Source organism: Podarcis liolepis, assembly GCF_965112155.1.
Source record: "Podarcis liolepis genome assembly, chromosome: 7".
NCBI lineage: Eukaryota > Metazoa > Chordata > Lepidosauria > Squamata > Lacertidae > Podarcis > Podarcis liolepis.
This window is the reverse complement of record NC_139561.1, coordinates 85,630,501-85,649,943: the sequence shown is the minus strand read 5'-3', so window position 1 is coordinate 85,649,943 and position 19,443 is coordinate 85,630,501. Positions and strand designations below refer to the sequence as shown.

The 19,443-nt window shown below is 47.9% G+C and overlaps 1 protein-coding gene across 1 annotated transcript in view; it reads left to right on the top strand.

Moving 5' to 3' along the window:
- The window catches only part of DMAC2 (distal membrane arm assembly component 2), a 28,879-nt gene extending 10,028 nt beyond the window's left edge, over positions 1–18,851 (top strand). Inside the window, exons 3-6 of the mRNA XM_083515978.1 lie at positions 2,130–2,210; positions 6,302–6,429; positions 10,113–10,275; positions 18,317–18,851. Of these exons, the coding sequence (XP_083372104.1) occupies positions 2,130–2,210; positions 6,302–6,429; positions 10,113–10,275; positions 18,317–18,536 (592 nt within the window). The 3' untranslated portion in view covers positions 18,537–18,851. The remainder of the gene's footprint in view (positions 1–2,129; positions 2,211–6,301; positions 6,430–10,112; positions 10,276–18,316) is intronic.
- The last annotated feature ends 592 nt before the right edge of the window (positions 18,852–19,443 follow it).

The following is a 19,443-nucleotide window of genomic DNA, read 5'->3' as shown; positions in this document are numbered from 1 at the left end:
ATCTCTGCTAGCAGTGTGAAAGAGTTTGAAACCGGGATATTAAAGATATCCTTTGTACTTTCAGATTCACTAATTTTTGTTTGTTTAGCAAGAGGCAGGCATCTCAGTTCCTCTGTGTCGTCTATATCTCTGGAATCTCTGGTACGTTTCCCAGTTCCTCTCCCACAAGCAGGGCTGTATAGTTGCTTAGTCATTTCACTCTTCATGCAACCGCCCCAGTTTCAAGGTTAATGGTTGTCTCCCCGATAGAAAAAGGCGTCCTCCTACTTACTAATTTAAAACTAAGACTAAAAACTAAAAACTAAAGTTAAAAGTTAAAAGGTTTCTATACTCATTAAAACAATGTTAAAAGATAAATCAAGGAGCTCACACTCACGCTGACTAAGTGCCATTCGCCATCTTGGTTTCCTTTTGTTTTTAAGTTGTATTTCAATCAACTTGTTTTTATTATTGGTTGTTAGCCGCCCTGAACCCGCCTTGGCTGGGGAGGGCGGGGTATAAATAAAATTATTATTATTATGGTACGTGTGTGACCACAGATGCGGGCACCATTTTCGGTCCCGGAAGGGGGCAGGGTGAAGCACATCATGCCAACACACACGTTGCCTTGGAACACCACCTCTGCGCAAATTACAAATATATACAAACACAAAGTATTTTTGTTGCTCCAGCAATTAAGGCGTAACAGACTCCAGCTCACAGACAGACTCGCTGACTGACTAATGAGCTGATATGCCTTCATCACTTATGGCAATGGCTCAGTGGCGCCTATATAGCAACTGGCTTCGCTGACCTTACACATGTTGCCTTACCTCCTACATGGGGTGGTTTTGCCCATGAAGGAAATTAACCCCTTCCTCCATGTCCAGTTCCTCCAACAGTTTCTAGACCAGAGGTGACCCTCCAGGCGTTGCTGGGCTCCCAGCTCCCACCAGCCCCAGCCAACATGGGCAAAGGAAAGGGATGATGGGAGTTGTAGTCCAACAGCCTTCCTGGGGATCCTTAAATCTGGACTGTTTTCACACACTAGCAACGCATCCTGTAGAATTCTATCCGTGATTCTTCAGCTTCACAATCAGAATGGATTTCAGGAAACAAAAAGTCGTACTGTATTGAAAAAATACTACTCTCGAGCCCTCTGGCCCCAGAATGGGAACCAGGCGTTCCATTATGGCAACTGTAGGAGTCATTTGGCGCCTAGCTTATTAATAATAATAATAACAATAATAATAATAATAATAATAATAATAATAAAGTTTTATTTATATCCCGCACTCCCCAGCCGAAGCCGGGCTCAGAGCGGCTAACAACAGTAAAATAGTACAGCATTCTAAAATCAATTCATTCTAAAATCAATTCAAAATCAAATTAATGGCAACCATTGGGCTGCAGTGCTATGAGGATTACAGAAGGATGGGGGTCAGACTGTGCCTTGGCCAAAGGCGTGGTGGAACAGCTCCGGCTTGCAGGCCCTGCGGAAAGATGTCAAGTCCCGCAGGGCCCTAGTCTCTTGTGACAGCGCATTTCACCAGATCGGGGCCATGGCCGAAAAAGCCCTGGCTCTGGTTGAGGCCAGCCTAACCTCTCTGTGGCCTGGGACCTCCAAGATGTTTTTGTTTGAAGACTGTAAGGTCCTCTGTGGGACATACCAGGAGAGGTGGTCCCGTAGGTACGAGGGTCCTAGGCCGTAGAGGGCTTTAAAGGTTAAAACCAGCACCTTAAACCTGACCCTGTACTCCACCGGGAGCCAGTTCAGCTGGTATAGCACTGAATGAATGTGATCCCGCAGCAAGGACCCCGTAAGGAGTCTTGCCACAGCATTTTGCACCCGCTGGAGTGTCTGGGTCAGTCTCAAGGGCAGCCCCACGTAGAGCGAGTTACAATAATCCAGTCTGGAGGAGAGCTCAGTGCGGAGGAAGATGGAGGCAAAGTTGGAAAGGAAAGAGTGATTGCAAAATGAGCTTCATAAAGTGAGCTTCCTACTGCCTCAGAGTTGCTTTAGACCACGTTTGTTTGTTTGTTTTGTTTTAATGCCCTTCTTTAATGTTCCTCGCTGTGGGATCGGGTGCACGACAAAGAGCCGGTTACAAGTGATTTGAATGACTAACATGTCCCAACTTGACCCTCAGATACAACATCCAGGCGAAGAACTATTTCGGGGAAAATATTGCAGCTGCCGTCTTTGTCCTGGCTTTGAAGGGAAGCATTAGGTATGTCAAACGAGCTCCGGCCAAAGCAGTGCATTGTGGGGGTTACCTGAGGATCTTCTCAGAGACTCTTGATCCCCTGAGGGACTCTATAGATTCCCTCTTGGTGTTTTCTTTGATGTTCTTTCCAGTTTTATAGCCCAGGGCAGCTAGAATAAAGCTGGGAGGGCGGCTTGTTCTGCCAGTTTTCTGTGGGAGCCATTTTGCTGATCCCAGTCACTCGTGCATTTAAAACCATCTCTAGAAACCGCTCAGGAAAGGAGAGAGAAAAGGCTTTTAAACAAACATAACTATCGTTTGCTGAGCTTCTTGTTATACAAAAATACATACAATGTATTTCAAAGCATAGGTAAATATACATTGCCCTTTTTTTTGTTCAATAAATTTATCAATGAATCAATTTTATTTATTGATAGTTATTCAGCGATATACAGAAATACATACCCATTGTAAAGTATCTTTTTATATAATATGCTGAGATAAAACAGATAAAGAAGAGCAAAGTCAGAAAGAAGGAAGTACAAGAAAAGGAGAAATCTAAAGAAGAGAAAGCAAGAGAAAAGGAAAAGAAAGAAAAAAACTAATGAAAGATAGAGAAGAAAAAAGGAGTTCTGACTCTCTGCAACTACATATGATTTTTATTTTTTAAGATCCAACCATTCTCTCTTCTATAAACCAGAATTATTTTTCAATCATAAAACCCAGATATTACCAGTTCATTTTCTCTTTCAGGCAGAAAGTCCCTAAGAATTTTTCAATCCTTAACAAATGTTAGTAGTGATTTTTCTCTAATTAAACATGTTAGTTTAGCCATCTCAGCCAAGTCCAATAATTTTATAAGCCATTATTCTATAGTGGGTCTTTCCATCTTTTTGCGTGTTGTAGTCTCGTCGCAGTAATCATATATTGGAGTACCTAATTGTCCATAATCCTTTTCTAATTGTATGTCCATTAGCCCTAAAAGAAAGAGTTCTGGCTTCAGTTGGATATTAACTGGTAAAAATATGTTGCAGTAGAAGCGTATTTGCATAAAAACACATGCGATTAAAAAAAATGCACAAAGGAAGCCTCCATATCAGTAGCAGAAAAACTTGGCAGCAAAGCTAACAGCAAACCGTATTGCCTAAGGCAGTCAAAGACCTCTGAGAAAAGGTTAAGTTTTTACCTGGTGCCAGCTGCCAAGGAGCCAGGTGGAAATCACTAGGTAGAGCATGCCTGGATAGAGCGGGTGGCGCTGTGGGTTAAACCACAGAGCCTAGGGCTTGCCGATCAGAAGGTCAGCGGTTCGAATCCCAGCGACGGGGTGAGCTCCTGTTGCTCGGTCCCTGCTCCTGCCAACCTAGCAGTTAGAAAGCACGTCAAAGTACAAGTAGATAAATGGGTACCGCTCCGGCGGGAAGGTAAACGGCGTTTCCGTGCACTGCTCTGGTTCGCCAGAAGCGGCTTAGTCATGCTGGCCACATGACCGGAAGCTGTACGCTGGCTCCCTCGGCCAATAAAGCAAGATGAGTGCTGCAACCCCAGAGTTGTCCACAACTGGACCTAATGGTCAGGGGTTACCTTTACCTGCCAAGGAGCCAGGTGGAACTCACTGGGTAGAACATGCCATAATGGGGACCAGAAAAGGCCCTTTTCCCTTGCCATCATTCTCTGAGCTTCTCTCAAAATTAGAACCTGTTAAGCGTCCGAATCTAAGAACGGTCTTACAAAAAACGCCAGCACCCAAATTCTGTAGAGAGAAAAAGCCAGATTCTGAAATGATGATGATAAGAAGAAGAAGAAGAAGAAGAAGAAGAAGAAGAAGAAGAAGAAGAAGACGAAGAAGAAGAAGACAAAGAAGAAGATGATGATGATGAAGAAGTTATTTATATCCTGCCCTCCCCAGCTGAAGCTGGGCTCAGAGCGGCTAACAACAGTAAAAATAACACAATTTACATAAAACCACAATCAATGAATTGAAATACAGTGGTACCCCGCAAGACGAATGCCTCGCAAGACGGAAAACCCGCAAGACGAAAGGGTTTTCTGTTTTGGAGGCGCTTCGCAAGACGAATTTCCCTATGGGCTTGCATCGCAAGACGAAAGCCCATAGGGAAATGCTGGCGGTCGGGAGCAAAGACTTTCGCCCACAGCCGGCCTTCAGAAGAGGACCTCTTCTGAAGGCTGGCGGGGGGCAAAAGTCTTTGCTCCCCCCCGCCTGCCTTCCCCCCCCCCCGCCTGCCCCGGGCGATCTTAAAATGCTGGCGGGCGGGAGCGAAGCGTTCGCTGCCGACCCCCAGCATTTTAAAATCTCCCCCTGTCCCGGGGAGGTTTTAAAATGCTGGGGGTCGGGAGCGAAGCGCTGCCGACCCCCAGCATTTTAAAATTTCCCCGTGTCCCGGGAAGGTTTTAAAATGCTGGGGGTCGGGAGCGAAGCGCTGCCGACCCCCAGCATTTTAAAATCTCCCCGTGTCCCGGGGAGGTTTTAAAATGCTGGGGGTCGGGAGCGAAGCGCTGCCGAACCCCAGCATTTTAAAATCTCCCCGTGTCCCGGGAAGGTTTTAAAATGCTGGGGGTCGGGAGCGAAGCGCTGCCGACCCCCAGCATTTTAAAATCTCCCCGTGTCCCGGGAAGGTTTTAAAATGCTGGGGGTCGGGAGCGAAGCGCTGCCGACCCCCAGCATTTTAAAATCTCCCCGTGTCCCGGGGAGGTTTTAAAATGCTGGGGGTCGGGAGCGAAGCGCTGCCGACCCCCAGCATTTTAAAATCTCCCCGTGTCCCGGGAAGGTTTTAAAATGCTGGGGGTCGGCAGCGCTTTGTTCCCGACCCCCAGCATTTTAAAACGCTGTTCGGAAGGGGGGGCGGGGACACCTGCCCCAGCCGCCCCACTTCGGAAAGCTGTTCCGAAGTGGGGCGGGGGGGCGGGGACACCTGCCCCAGCCGCCCCACTTCGGAAAGCTGTTCCGAAGTGGGGAGGGGGGGCGGGGACACCTGCCCCAGCCGCCCCACTTCGGAAAGCTGTTCCGAAGTGGGGCGGGGACACCTGCCCCAGCCGCCCCACTTCGGAAAGCTGTTCCGAAGTGGGGAGGGGGGGCGGGGACACCTGCCCCAGCCGCCCCACTTCGGAAAGCTGTTCCGAAGTGGGGCGGGGGGGCGGGGACACCTGCCCCAGCCGCCCCAGTTCGGAAAGCTGTTCCGAAGCGGGGCGTGGGGCGGGAACACCTTCTGAAGGCGGGCAGGGGGCGAAAGTCTTTGTCCCCCCTGCCTGCCTTCCCAGGGGCTTTTAAATCGCCCCGGACAGCGGAGAAGTCCTCCGCTGTCCGGGGCGATTTTAAAATGCCGCCCGCCAGCATTTTAAGATCGCCCCGGACAGCGGAGAAGTCCTCCGCTGTCCCAGGGTTTTTTAAAATGCTGGGGTGGGTGGGAAGAAAAGCCCTTGTCCCCCCCCCCCCAGCCTTCAGAAGAGGTCCGGGGACAGACTGTCCCTGGACCTGGTCTGAAGGCGGTTTCCCTAGGAACGCATTAATTGATTTTCAATGCATTCCTATGGGAAACCGTGCATCGCAAGACGAAAAAACCGCAAGACGGAGAGACTTGCGGAACGAATTAATTTCGTCTTGCGAGGCACCACTGTACATTGTAAAATCAAGTCAATTCTAAAATCAATTCAAAATCAAATTAATGGCAACCATTGGGCTAGAGTTCTGTAAAGATTGCCAAAGGAGGAGGTCAAGCTGTGCCCTGGCCAAAGGCCTGGTGGAACAGCTCTATCTTGCAGGCCCTGCGGAAAGATGTCAAGTCCCATAGGGCCCTAGTCTCTTGTGACAGAGCGTTCCACCAGATCGGGGCCACGGCTGAAAAAGCCCTGGCTCTGGTTGAGGCCAGCCTAACCTCCTTGTGGCCTGGGACCTCCGAGATGTTTTTGTTTGAAGGCCGTAAGGTCCTCCGTGGGACATACCAGGAGAGGCGGTCCCGTAGGATTATCTGAATAATCCTGCCTGTTTTACACCCCTTGCGCACACACGCCATCTGCTTCCTGCCTTTTGCTGAAGCTGCCCCGTGAGAGAACCACCTACAAGAACGGGTTTTAACAAAGCAACATGGTTTTCGTTTCAGGCTCCGGGGCAAAACGGAATGGGAGGACCAGAAGGGCGGCTTGGTTTTCCTGCAAGACAAAGACACTTGCTTGGAAGGAGCCAACCTCAGCGGCTCCATCATCAACTATGACGGCCTGGATAACCTGGGTAATAAGACGTTGTGCTTTTGAGTCTCCAGAGGGCTTCCGGGTGGCCGGTCCTGTGTTGTCCTCGCTGCAGGAATAGGCAGCTGGGGGCTCTGGGTTTAAATGTATCCGTCCTCCTACCCCCACAGCAGTTTCAAGTAGTTGTTAAATTATAGGGGGAGAAGACAGGGGGGATGTTAATGAAATCTGCAAGCCTCCCCCCCCCCAATTTTAGTTAAATCCTCCACACCTTCGTAGCCTTCTTTTAAAAAAAGTAGCTAAAGGGGTCATCACAGAAGATAAGGAATCGGGGCCTCCTCTGTCCCTCTCTCCAAGGACACCCCTTCCCCTTACTGATCTTACCACTTTCTCCTGGGCCCCATCTGCACAATACATTAAATGTACAGTGGTACCTCAGGTTAAGTACTTAATTCGTTCCGGAGGTCCGTACTTAACCTGAAACTGTTCTTAATCTGAAGCACCACTTTAGCTAATGGGGCCTCCTGCTGCTGCCGCGCCGCCGGAGCACGGTTTCTGTTCTCATCCTGAAGCAAAGTTCTGAACCTGAAGCACTATTTCTGGGTTAGTGGAGTCTAACCTGAAGTGTATGTAACCTGAGGTACCACTGTACTCTTACACCACTTTAAGCAGCCATGGTTCCCCCCAAAGAATTCTGGGAGCTGTAGTTTGTTAAGGGTGCTGAGAGTTGTAAGGAGATCCCATTCTCCTCACAGAGCTACACTTCACAGAGTGGTTTAACAATCGGTCCCTCTTCTCTGTGAGCTCTGGAAAAGTGCTGCAGGAAGAAGCGCTTCCTTTTTCATAGAATCCTAGAATCATAGAGTTGGAAGAGACCACAAGGGCCATCGAGTCCAACCCCCTGCCAAGCAGGAAACACCATCAGAGCACTCCTGACATATGGTTGTCAAGCCTCTGCTTAAAGACCTCCAAAAAAGGAGACTCCACCACACTCCTTGGCAGCAAATTCCACTGTCGAACAGCTCTTACTGTCAGAAAGTTCTTCCTAATGTTTAGGTGGAATCTTCTTTCTTGTAGTTTGGATCCATTGCTCCGTGTCCGCTTCTCTGGAGCAGCAGAAAACAACCTTTCTCCCTCCTCTATATGACCTCCTTTTATATATTTGAACATGGCTATCATATCACCCCTTAACCTCCTCTTCTCCAGGCTAAACATGCCCAGCTCCCTTAGCCGTTCCTCATAAGGCATTGTTTCCAGGCCTTTGACCATTTTGGTTGCCCTCCTCTGGACACGTTCCAGTTTGTCAGTGTCCTTCTTGAACTGTGGTGCCCAGAACTGGATACAGTACTCCAGGTGAGGTCTGACCAGAGCAGAATACAGTGGCACTATTACCTCCCTTGATCTAGATGCTATACTTCTATTGATGCAGCCCAGGATTGCATTGGCTTTTTTAGCTGCCGCGTCACACTGTTGGCTCATGTCTTAGCTGTCCTGGATCTTCAAAAATGAAGCCACAAGTTCTAGTTCTAGTGCGGCAGAGAGATGGAGCAAAACTTTCCCCCTATACACTTTTTCCAGGCCACGTGTAGTTTTATAAACTTCTGCTGTGTCGCCTCGCCGTTTCTCCAAACTGAGAAGCCCCTGGCGCTGCAAACTTTCCTCCTAGGGAAATTGTTCCATCCTCCTTGATTGTTCCCGGTTGCGCTTTTCTGAACCTTTTCCAACTCTGCAATCTCCTTTTTGAAGTGACACAATTAGAGTTGTACGTTGGCATTATTCGTTCCGTTTGCACCAGCCAAACCCCTTAGCAAGGCACAAGGAGGGCGAGTTTTTCAGGCGAGGTTGATCAGAACCACACATGGTATTCTAAGTGCAGTCGCAACATAGGTTTGTATGGTGGTTGCTGTCTAACAGGAAAATTCAATAATACCAGTAATAATTTTATTATTGATACCCCACCCTACTGGCTGAGTTTCCCCAGCTACTCTGGGTGGCTTCCAACACATAGAGACATACATGAAACATGAAATTTATTACGGTCAGAGACCAGCTTGAGAAAACACAAACTACAATCCCGATAGCAAAATGAAACATTTAAAACAATATACAACAATGGATTTTAAGTTTAAAAGTGCGATCGGCATATAAACACATAAAAACTTTAAAATAGACTACCTTAGAGAAATGACCCAAAGTCGCCCATGGATCCGGGTTTGGGAATTTTCTTAACAAACCAGATTCAGGGGATGATCTGTGCCTACAGATCTGTGCGCGGAATCTGGCGACAATCTGGGTTGTCTTGTGGTCTTTGCCTAACAGGAGAAGATCAAGTTTTTGCTTTACTGGGAGGTCAGCAAGCCTCACCAGCAGGGGGTCAGTGGTTTCATAGAAACATAATAAAACATCAAATGTTAAAAAAAATCCCTGAACAAGGCTGCCTTCAGATTTCTTGCTAAAGTTTTGTAGCTCTTTATCTCCTTGACATCTGATGGGAGGGCGTTCCATAAGGCGAGTGCCACTACAGATGTAGCTTCACATCTTGCAGCGAGGGAACAACCACTCAGAGCTGGATCTCAGTGTGAGGGCTGGACAAAGGGAGTGGAGACGCTCCTTCAGGTATACAGGGCCGAGGTCGTTTAGGGCTTTAAAAGTCAGCACCAACACTTTCAGTTGGGCTTGGAAACATCCTGGGAGCCAGTGAAGATCCAGTAGGACTGGTGTTATATGGTAGACAGCTGCCCTGGACACAGAACTGACCTGCAGTAGCCAGTGATTTTTTTCTGGTGATACACAATCATATGGACACTGAGGTCCAGCGGCGAGGGCCTTCTGGCGGTTCCCTCACTGCGAGAAGCCAAGTTACAGGGAACCAGGCAGAGGGCCTTCTCGGTAGTGGCGCCCGCCCTGTGGAACACCCTCCCACCAGATGTCAAAGAGAACAACAACTACCAGACTTTTAGAAGACATCTGAAGGCAGCCCTGTTTAGGGAAGCTTTTAATGTTTGATGCATTACTGTATTTTAATATTTTGTTGGAAGCCGCCCAGAGTGGCTGGGGAAGCCCAGCCAGATGGGCGGGGTATAAATAATAAATTATTATTATTATAAATTATTATATGGGTGGAGGGGTGGTGTAGGAAAGGAAATGGCAATGTATTATCAAATATCTATCATGCATCTGATAGAACTGGGCTCTGGGCAACACTTCTTCCCTCCCCCTCACCGCCCCTTCACAATAAATTTGTTAGGTGCTACAGAGCTGCTATGTTTTTACTTTTAAGTCCCTGTCAGAGAAAAAGGCAGGGTATAAATAAATACATCATCATAATAGGGTTGCAGAGTTCTGACAGGTACCGTATTTCTCACTCTATAAGACGCACTAGACCACAAGACGCACCTAGTTTTTGGAGGAGGAAAACAAGAAGAAGAAAAATTCTGAATCTCAGAAGCCAGAATAGCAAGAGGGATCGCTGTGCAGTGAAAGCAGCAATCCCTCTTGCTGTTCTGGCTTCTGGGATAGCTGCGCAGCCTGCATTCGCTCTTACTTTTTAGGAGGGAAAAAGTGAGTCTTATAGAGCAAAAATACAGTAACTCTTTTTAGCACTGAGCACACACCTGTCTGGACCATGTTATATGCCGGCAGGCATTGCACGGGGGTTGGACTAGATGAAGATTGGCCGCAGCCAGTTTACAAACCTGCTTTTCCTTCCCGCCCTCCCTCCCTCAGTCAACCAAAGAAACCTGAAGCAGCTGGACCTCAGCAGGTGCCCCTACATCGACGACTGGAGTCTGAGCCGCCTTCACAACTTTGCAGACACCCTGCAGGAGCTTTCGCTGGCTGGGTGCCCGCAGGTCACTGAGAGGGGGCTGGCCTGCCTCCACCAGCTCGAGTGAGTACCAGTTAGTCCAAGGGGGTCCGAGTCGCATTGCCTAGCAAGCAGGGGCTAGGAGTCTCCAGGGAACTCTTGCCTGAGAGCAGAATCCAGATACAAAGTCAGAGGTCCAGTCCAGAGGTCAGGGAATGCAGACGATCACAGAGCTCTGTTTCCAGCACCTGACTGCTGCTGATAGCTGTGTTTAAGAAGGCTGAAGCCAGCTGGTTCGCATTAGTGCCTTCTCTTCCATGACCTCGAAGGCTGATCGGCTGCAGGTGGAGTCCCAATGCATTCTTCTCCTTCAGGTGTAGCATTCCCAAAGCAAGGAAGAATTTGATTAATAAAATACACACCAGGCTTGACCAGCAAGACTCTGGGAGGAGTGCGTGTAATAATTCCTCTCCACCCCTCGGCCCAGGTCGTTTTATTCACAAAAGAACTTTTTACACAGTGTTCGTAAGAACCAATCAGATTTCCTCTGAGCATTTCAAAAACCCCACGTGGGACAAAGTCAGATCAGAAGAAATTATTTTAACTACAGTGGTGCCCCGCAAGACGAATGCCTCGCAAGACGGAAAACTCGCTAGACGAAAGAGTTTTCCGTTTTGGAGGTGCTTCGCAAAACAAATTTCCTATGGGCTTGCTTCGCAAGACGACAATGCCTTGCGAGTTCCTGCGGGGTTTTTCCCCTCCCCCCCTTTTTCTAAGCCGCTAAGCCGCTTATCAGCTGATCCGATCAGCAGATAATCCGCTAAAAGCCGCTAATAGTGCTAATCCGCTAATCCGTCAATGGGCTTTCTTCGCAAGACGAAAAAACCGCTAGACGAAGAGAATCACAGAACGGATTCTTTTCGTCTTGCCAGGCACCACTGTACAAAGAAACGATTTCCTACTCGAGCATGCATATGTAGTTCGGAGTAAATAAAATAGGAATAAAAGGAGGAATGCATTCAGCAAAACCCCAGAGGTCATAAACAGGAGAGGCAATATTTACTATCTCCTTGTGAACTCTTTTCCTGGCCCTTAAGATCTATCAAAGATTAAACTACATCAAAGCTACCTTCTATCTTTATGACCCAGGATGCCTGATGGATGAGCAACTGGCCTGTGTTTCAGAATGCTTATACGTGCCTGTCAGCAGTAGAGAAAGCAAATGGCAAAGGTGGAGATTCTTCTGAGATTTAATCAGAAACCATTGTCAATGAATCAAACCCGGTCAACGCAATGCTTCCATCGCGGACACAGTGGCTTGCTTCATTTTTCATAATTCCTCATAGCAATCCCATCTCACCCCCACACTCTGGATATTTGCACCCCTGCATTCAGGCTGCAGTTCAACAGGAGAAGCTGACCCCTGGCTCGTGACAGAGGGGCTTGTACTGGCAAAATTTGTAAATGCTGGAGGCCATCACAGCAGCCCCCAAAATCACTTTCCCAAAAATTCAGACCCAGTGGATTTGCAGACTTCCTCTGTGCCAGTCTACCGCTGGGGCTGATGGGAGTTGTAGTGTAGTGGAGGTCTTTAAGCAGAGGCTTGACAACCATATGTCAGGAGTGCTCTGGTGGTGTTTCCTGCTTGGCAGGGGGTTGGACTCGATGGCCCTTGTGGTCTCTTCCAACTCTATGATTCTATGATTCTATGACCTGGTTGGGGGGCACCTGGTTGGCAATGGCAGCTCTGTGCTAACCTGCCAGAGAGAGAGCTGTGAAACTTGAAAGCCTTGCCATCACCTCATTTGCCTTGCCCAGAGCGAGAAAGAGCAGGTTGTTGTCTACGTGCTCCAGCAGGCAATGGCCTGGCTCACAATAATCTCAAGAATCCTTAGTTAAAATAAATGATGGCTTGATGTGCTAGTGCACTGCTTGCAAAATTGACTTGCAAGCACTTCGCACAAACACACACCCTCTCTCTCTCACGCACACAAGAACACACTCCTGTTACTGCTGGGAAGCAAGCCATGGTCTGGTTTGTCGTAATGCTCAGTCCAGACATGTTACAGATAGGTAGCCGTGTTGGTCTGCCATAGTCAAAATAAAAAAATTCCTTCCTGTAGCACCTTAAAGACCAACTAAGTTAGTTCTTGGTATGAGCTTTCGTGTGCATGCACACTTCTTCAGATACCAGACAGTTTCCCCCACAAAGCAGAAGTACCACGCCACTAACAAATCTGGGTTTCGAGAGAAACAAGCCACAAGTTATGAAAATCCAGTACAGTCACACTGTATAAATATGCTTCAGGTTGAGCGCTTTCGGGTTGCGCTCCACGGCGACCCGAAAGTAACGGAGCGGGTTTCGCTGCTCGCGCATGCGCAGACAGTAAAAAATGATGTCATGCGCGGAAGCGATGAAACGCGACCCGCACATGCGCTGACTCGCTATCGCATCTTATGTTCCATTCGGGATGCGAACAGGGCTCCGGAACGGATCCCATTCGCATCCCGAGGTACCACTGTAGGACAGTAAGGGGAGAAGTGGAGGGCCTACATTTGATGACAGCTGTGGGAGAACTGGGCACCATTTGAGGAAAACAGCCTGGTAGGACGAATTCCGCCTGTTGGCCAGAAGTTCCCCTCCTCTGGTCTGAGGTGGCGCAAGCAGCTGAAATTGTAGTTTGCTTCTCCCTTTGTGTTCTCCATCCATAAGAAGAGCCTGCAGGATCAGGCCAGGGACCCATTTAGTCCAGTATACTGTCCTCTTTTTTTTAATCCTTATTGGTTTTACAGATTTTGCAAATTTCACCATCATAATACATAATACATACCTTATTCCTTTTAACCTTAATACTTTAACTCTAAACAAGTTTGTACTTTCCTCCCTCCTCCTTCTGGTTTCTCTATATTTTCTTTATATTTACGCATTTGTCAGAGGACCTTAAGGTCCATGAATAATTAGTTTAGAGGTCCCAGGCCCTAAGGAAGTCAGATTATCCTCCACCAGGGCCAGGGCCTTTTCAGTGATGGCTCCGACTTGGTGGAATGCTGTCCCATGAGACCAGGGCCCTGCTGGATTTAACTTCCTTCCGCAGGGCCTGTAAGACAGAACTATTCTGCCTGGCTTTCAATTTGAACTTAGCCTGATCTTTTATTCCCCTTCCTTCCCACCCCCTCCCCTTTTTGTGAAGATTACCCGCTCTGGGATCCCACAGCTAATTCTCCCCTGGTCTCCTCGCTAGCCCAAATAGGACTAATTTAGCCAGCTAGCCCTGGTGATCATCTAATGTTTATTGGATGGATTTTCCCCCTAAATTGATATTTGATTTTATTGTTATTTACGCTTTTTACCGTATTTTATGCTGGGGTTTTTTCTAGCATCAATTAAGTGTTTTAAATTTGTTGTTAAGTGCCCTGAGCCTGGTTTCCTGAACCGGGAAGGGCGGGGTATAAATAAAATTATTATGATTATTATGATTATTATGATTATTATTATTTATTATGTTTACATTCTATGTGTACTTAATACTATGGAATAATACTATTCAAAATTTCAATTAAATATGCATCCTTCCATTGTTGTAATATATTCGTTCAATGTTCTTAAATCCTCCTTCCACAGAGTAATGGATTAAAACTGGTACACATGAAACACACACACACACACACACACACACACACACACACACACTTGTTTTTCACGTGTACCAGTTTTAATCCATTCCTCTGACTTTGTGGAAGCACGTTTGGTGCTGAAACCTTGCAAGGAACACTTCGGATCCTAGTTGTCTAAATCAGTGTTTTTCAACCTTTTTTGGGCAAAGGCACACTTGTTTCATGAAAAAAATCACGAGGCACACCACCACTGTGTGCGGAGAGGGAGATGTCAGAGCCCCGCTGCTCTCTATGGGGAATTGGATGAGAGCGGACCGCCTGTCCGCTCTCATCCGATCCCATCCAATCTGATCCCCACCCAGGACGGATGGAAAATAGGGTGGACACAGATTTTTTAAATCTTTCAAATTTTTCAATTTTTCCCACAGCACACTAGGCAACATCTCGCGGCACACTAGTGTGCCGCGGAACAGTGGTTGAAAAACACTGGTCTAAATACTCTCCCGCCTTTAGCTGCTCAGCTCACATTTGCCCTTGATCTGAAGAATGGAGGCAGCAATGTTTGCTGAATACCAGTTACCGGAAACCAGAGGAGGGAACGAGGGGTCCTGTGTTCGAGTACTGCTTGGTGGTTTCCCACCGGAGGCCCTGGTTGGCCCCTGTGAGAATGGGAGGCTGGACTAGATGTGCCCCCTGGCCTGATCCTGCAAGCTCTACTTACGGATGGAGAACCTGTGGCCTTCCAGGAGTTGTTGGACTACGGTTCCCAAGAGTTGCAAAGGATGATGGGAGTTGTAGTCCGGAAGCGTTTGGAAGGTTTGCCGGTCCCCGATCTAAACCATGTGGTCCGAAAGGCGAGGGAGGCACTTTAAAGGTTTTAACCTTTAAACCCCTATACTGCCTAGGGCCCTCGTACCTACGGGACCGCCTCTCCTGGTATGTCTCACGGTCTTCAAACAAAAACATCTTGGAGGTCCCAGGCCACAGGGAGGTTAGGCTGGCCTTAACCAGAGCCAGGGCTTTTTCGGCCGTGGCCCCAATCTGGTGGAACGCTCTATCACAAGAGACTAGGGCCCTGCCGGACTTGACATCTTTCCACAGGGCCTGCTAGACAGAGATGTTCCACCAGGCCTTTGGCCAAGGCACAGCGTGATCCCCTCCTTCTGTAATCCTCATAGCACTCTAGCCCAATGGTTGCCATTCATTTGATTTTGAATTGATTTTAGAATGAATTGATTTTAGAATTCATTTCAAATGATTGATTGTGATTTTATGTGAACTGTGTTATTTTTATTGTTGTTAGCCGCTCTGAGCCCGGCTTCGGCTGGGGCGGGCGGGATATAAATAAAAAATTATTATTATTATTTATTATTAAAGCTGCTGTGAGTCAGGCAGAGACAACTAGGGAATCAGGACAATCTGGAAGAGGTTCAGGTCATGGAGCATCTTCCTTGATTTGCAACCCTGAGTCAGGACAAGGTGTGGCCGTTGCAGATGAGCTGTTCCTTTAGACTCTCTGCCACCCACAGTGTCGCCAGTTTTCCAAAGGTGATTTCCCCTTTCGGTTGTTTCGGGCCAGCTGTTCAGGACTGCCCCGTGATCCTGAATGGCAGGAACTTCAGGAGCCAGAAAAGGAAACGTTTCTCCCCACAACCTGCCATTAGCTTATGGAACTCCCTGCCACTACAATTCCACCAGCTTGGGTATTTGTTTATTCATTTATTTTTAAAAGGATTAAGCAATGTTTATGGAGCAGCCAAGCTGCCGAGGGCTGTTAGCCATCACAGCTAAATGGAACCTCCACATTCAGAAGCACTGTATCTTCGCAACCTTCATAATTCTCTGTTTTAGTAATACTCCAGAAAGCTAGCCGATCTGGTTTGTTGAATTTGTGCGTTGCTCATAAGTCCCAAAGCGATTTACAAGGACCAAACAAGTAATACAGTAGAAAATACAAAAAACGTATTTTAAAAAAATATAATCAGAATAAACACAAAGCAGTCTAAAAAAAAGTGCATGGAGGTAGATCATGTAAATTAACCTGAAGCCCCGCAGATTAAAAGCAGGACTAGCTAAATGAACCTTGGGTTGATTGGTTAAATTTGCCTCTAGTATTTTTTTTTAAATGGGAGTGGGCAGTTCTTCTTCAGCCCAGTGGACACATGTCCTTATGGGTGGTAAAGGGATCCCTGACCATTAGGTCCAGTCGTGGCCGACTCTGGAGTTGTGGCACTCATCTCACTTTATTTGCCAAGGGAGCCGGCGTACAGCTTCCGGGTCATATGGCCAGCATGACTAAGCCGCTTCTGGCGAACCAGAGCAGCGCATGGAAACACCGTTTACCTTCCCGCCAGAGCTGTACCTATTTATCTACTTTCACTTTGACATGCTTTCGAACTGCTAGGTTGGCAGGAGCAGGGACCAGGCAACGGGAGCTCACCCCGTCGCGGGGATTCGAACCACCAACCTTCCGATCGGCAAGCCCTAGGCTCTGTGGTTTAACCCACAGCGCCACCCGCGTCCCCCCTTATGGGTGGGGGCAGAGGCACAAAGTGGGCAGGGCAGCAGATGGGGCTTTCACCTTTGCACAACAGGGCTACATTGCGGCCATGTACAAAATAGACATTTCTGCAACACCCCTGTCCATCTAGCCACATGAGAGGCACTCGTAGGACTTATTTCAGCTAATGAACATCACCTGAGGAAGAGCGATGGAGCAGCACTGGTAGAAGACCTGTCACGACCCAGGAAGCATCTCAAGGGATTCTGTATTCAGTCCCTGAGTGTGAGTCCCTAGTTTAGGCTTCTGTTTACGAAATTTAAATTTCTCTCCTCACTGCAGAAGGTCCTGAAGTGGCTTACAACCCAAATAAAAACACGATGGCAATAAAAATAATAATCAAATAAACTTGTTGAAATCACACTGAAGTATATTCAAGGATTCAATGTCATAAAAGGGTTTATCCCCGATATTACCCCTCTACCTAGCCTACGGTGAACCAGGAAACAAAGCATTTGATCATGGTTCATAACTCTGAACATTCTTCTGCACCCATATTTTGAAAGAAACGACGTCCTTGCATTGAGACATGATGTGTGTGTGTCACGGCTTAGAGGAGGCCTTGACGTTCTGTTCTAAGATTACATTTGCCGTCTTGCATAAGGGCTAAGATTAGTTTTCATAAAGGCTAAATTAGTATTTGGCTCAGCTAATTGGGGGCACTGTTTTACTCAACCAAGATGCGGTTAACTGATTTCTGCAACTGATTAATTGGCCACACACCAGAACCCTCATTAAAATCCCTCCTGATTAATCCATTACGGCTTTGGGTGTTTAATCTACCGTCGAGTGTTGTTGTTGTTGCTGAGTCATTTAGACATGTCTGACTCTTCGTGACCCCCTGGACCAGAGCACACCAGGCACTCCTGTCTTCCACTGCCTCCCGCAGTTTGGTCAAACTCATGCTGGTCGCTTCGAGAGCACTGTCCAACCATCTCGTCCTCTGTCGTCCCCTTCTCCTTGTGACCTCCATCTTTCCCAACATCAGGGTCTTTTCCAGGGAGTTTTCTCTTCTCATGAGGTGGCCAAAGTATTGGAGCCTCAGCTTCAGGACCTGTCCTTCCAGTGAGCACTCAGGGCTGATTTCCTTCAGAATGGAGAGGTTTGATCTTCTTGCAGTCCATGGGACTCTCAAGAGCAGGCATCCCCAACCTGTGGCCCTCCAGATGTTTTGGCCTACAACTCCCATGATCCCTAGCTAACAGGGACAGTGGTCAGGGATGATGGGAATTGTGGTCCAAAACATCTGGAGGGCCGAAGGTTGGGAATGCCTGCTCAAGAGTCTCCTCCAGCACCATAATTCAAAAGCATCAATTCTTTGGTGAGCAGCCTTCTTTATGCTCCAGCTCTCACTTCCATACATCACTACAACTCTGCTGAAATAATAATAATAATAATAATAATAATTTTTATTTATATCCCGCCCTCCCCAGCCGAAGCGGGCTTAGGGCAGCTAACAACAATAAAATAGTACAACATTCTAAAATCATTTCATTATAAAATTAATTCAACTCAAATTGATGGCAACCATTAGGCTAAAGTTCTGTGAAAGGAGGGAGTCAGGGAGAGAGGGAGTCAGGCTGTGCCCTGGCCAAAGGCCTGGTGGAACAGCTCTGTCTTGCAGGCCCTGCGGAAAGATGTCAAGTCCCACCAGATTGGAGCCACAGCCGACAAAGCCCTGGCTCTAGTTGAGGCCAGCCTAACTTCTCTGTGGCCTGGGACCTTCAGGATGTTTTTGTTTGAAGACCGTAAGTTCCTCTGTGGGACGTACCAGGAGAGGCGGTCCCATAGGTACGAGGGTCCTAGGCTGTATAGGGCTTGAAAGCCATCCTTGCTTTTTTTTGCTCTCTATTGGTAAAAATGTGCAAAGTGATCATTGCCACGAGCATTGCACATGGGCAGGAGGCTGTGCAAATGGCTTTATGAACCCTCCCTCTCTTGTCCTTTCAGGAATCTCAGGTTCTTGGATGTCTCTGACCTGCCCTCCGTCCGCCACAAAGAACTGGTTCGGATCCTGCTGGAGGAGATGCTGCCTCAGTGTCACATTGTGGGGATGAACTATCCCGAGGGGGTGGGCCTGACCTTGGACTCTGACAAACACAGAGGCGAAATAGAGGAGGAGCACCAGGGAGGTGCTGGAAGCCAGGAAAAGAGAGAAGTCTCCATTTGAATGGGGAGGGCCGTGTCTCAGAGACTCTTCCCCCCACCCCACCCCCCAAGAAAATCGGAGCGTTCCCCCAAAGGTGACACAAAGACAACAAAAGACGTGGTTGCTCTGAAGCAGAGATGGGGGATCTGTATCCCTCGAGGTGTTGCTGGACTCCAACTCCCATCAGCCCCGGCCAGCTTGGTTGGTGTTGAGGCATGATGGGACTTGGAGTCCAACAACCCAGTTTCCCCACCCCTGTTCTGAAGAATGCCTGCCCTACGGTTATTCCACCTTCCTTATATTCCTCCACAGAATAAACAGACCCTCCGTATTCTGGCAGTGTGTACCTCTGAGCTTTTATTGTTCCCTTTTTAAAACACAGTGGTACCTCAGGTTACATACGCTTCAGGTTACAGACTCTGCTAACCCAGAAATAGTACCTTGGGTTAAGAACTTTGCTTCAGGATGAGAACAGGAATCGTGCTCCGGCGGCGCGGCAGCAGCAGGAGGCCCCATTAGCTAAAGTGGTGCTTCAGGTTAAGAACAGTTTCAGGTTAAGAACGGACCTACGGAACGAATTAAATACCTAACCCGAGGTACCACTGTACAGGTTTCCCACAGACATCTGATTGGCCACTCTGAGAACAAGATGCTGGAAGAGATGGGGCCATTGAGCTGGTCCAGGAGGTTCTTCTGATGCGATGCTCTTGAAGCCTCTTCAACCATCCTGGAGAGGACCTGATTTCCAGAACCCTCACCATCTTCGTTAGGGTTGACAGCTCAGGAGTATCCCAGATCCAGAGATTTCAGGGCCCAGACCTGAGACCTAGGGGATGCAATGGAGGCAGCCCCTGGAGACGGAGGTTAATTGGGAGAGAACAGCAGAGGAGGGCAGGATCCCCACTTCATCCTGATCAGGGGTGCCAAC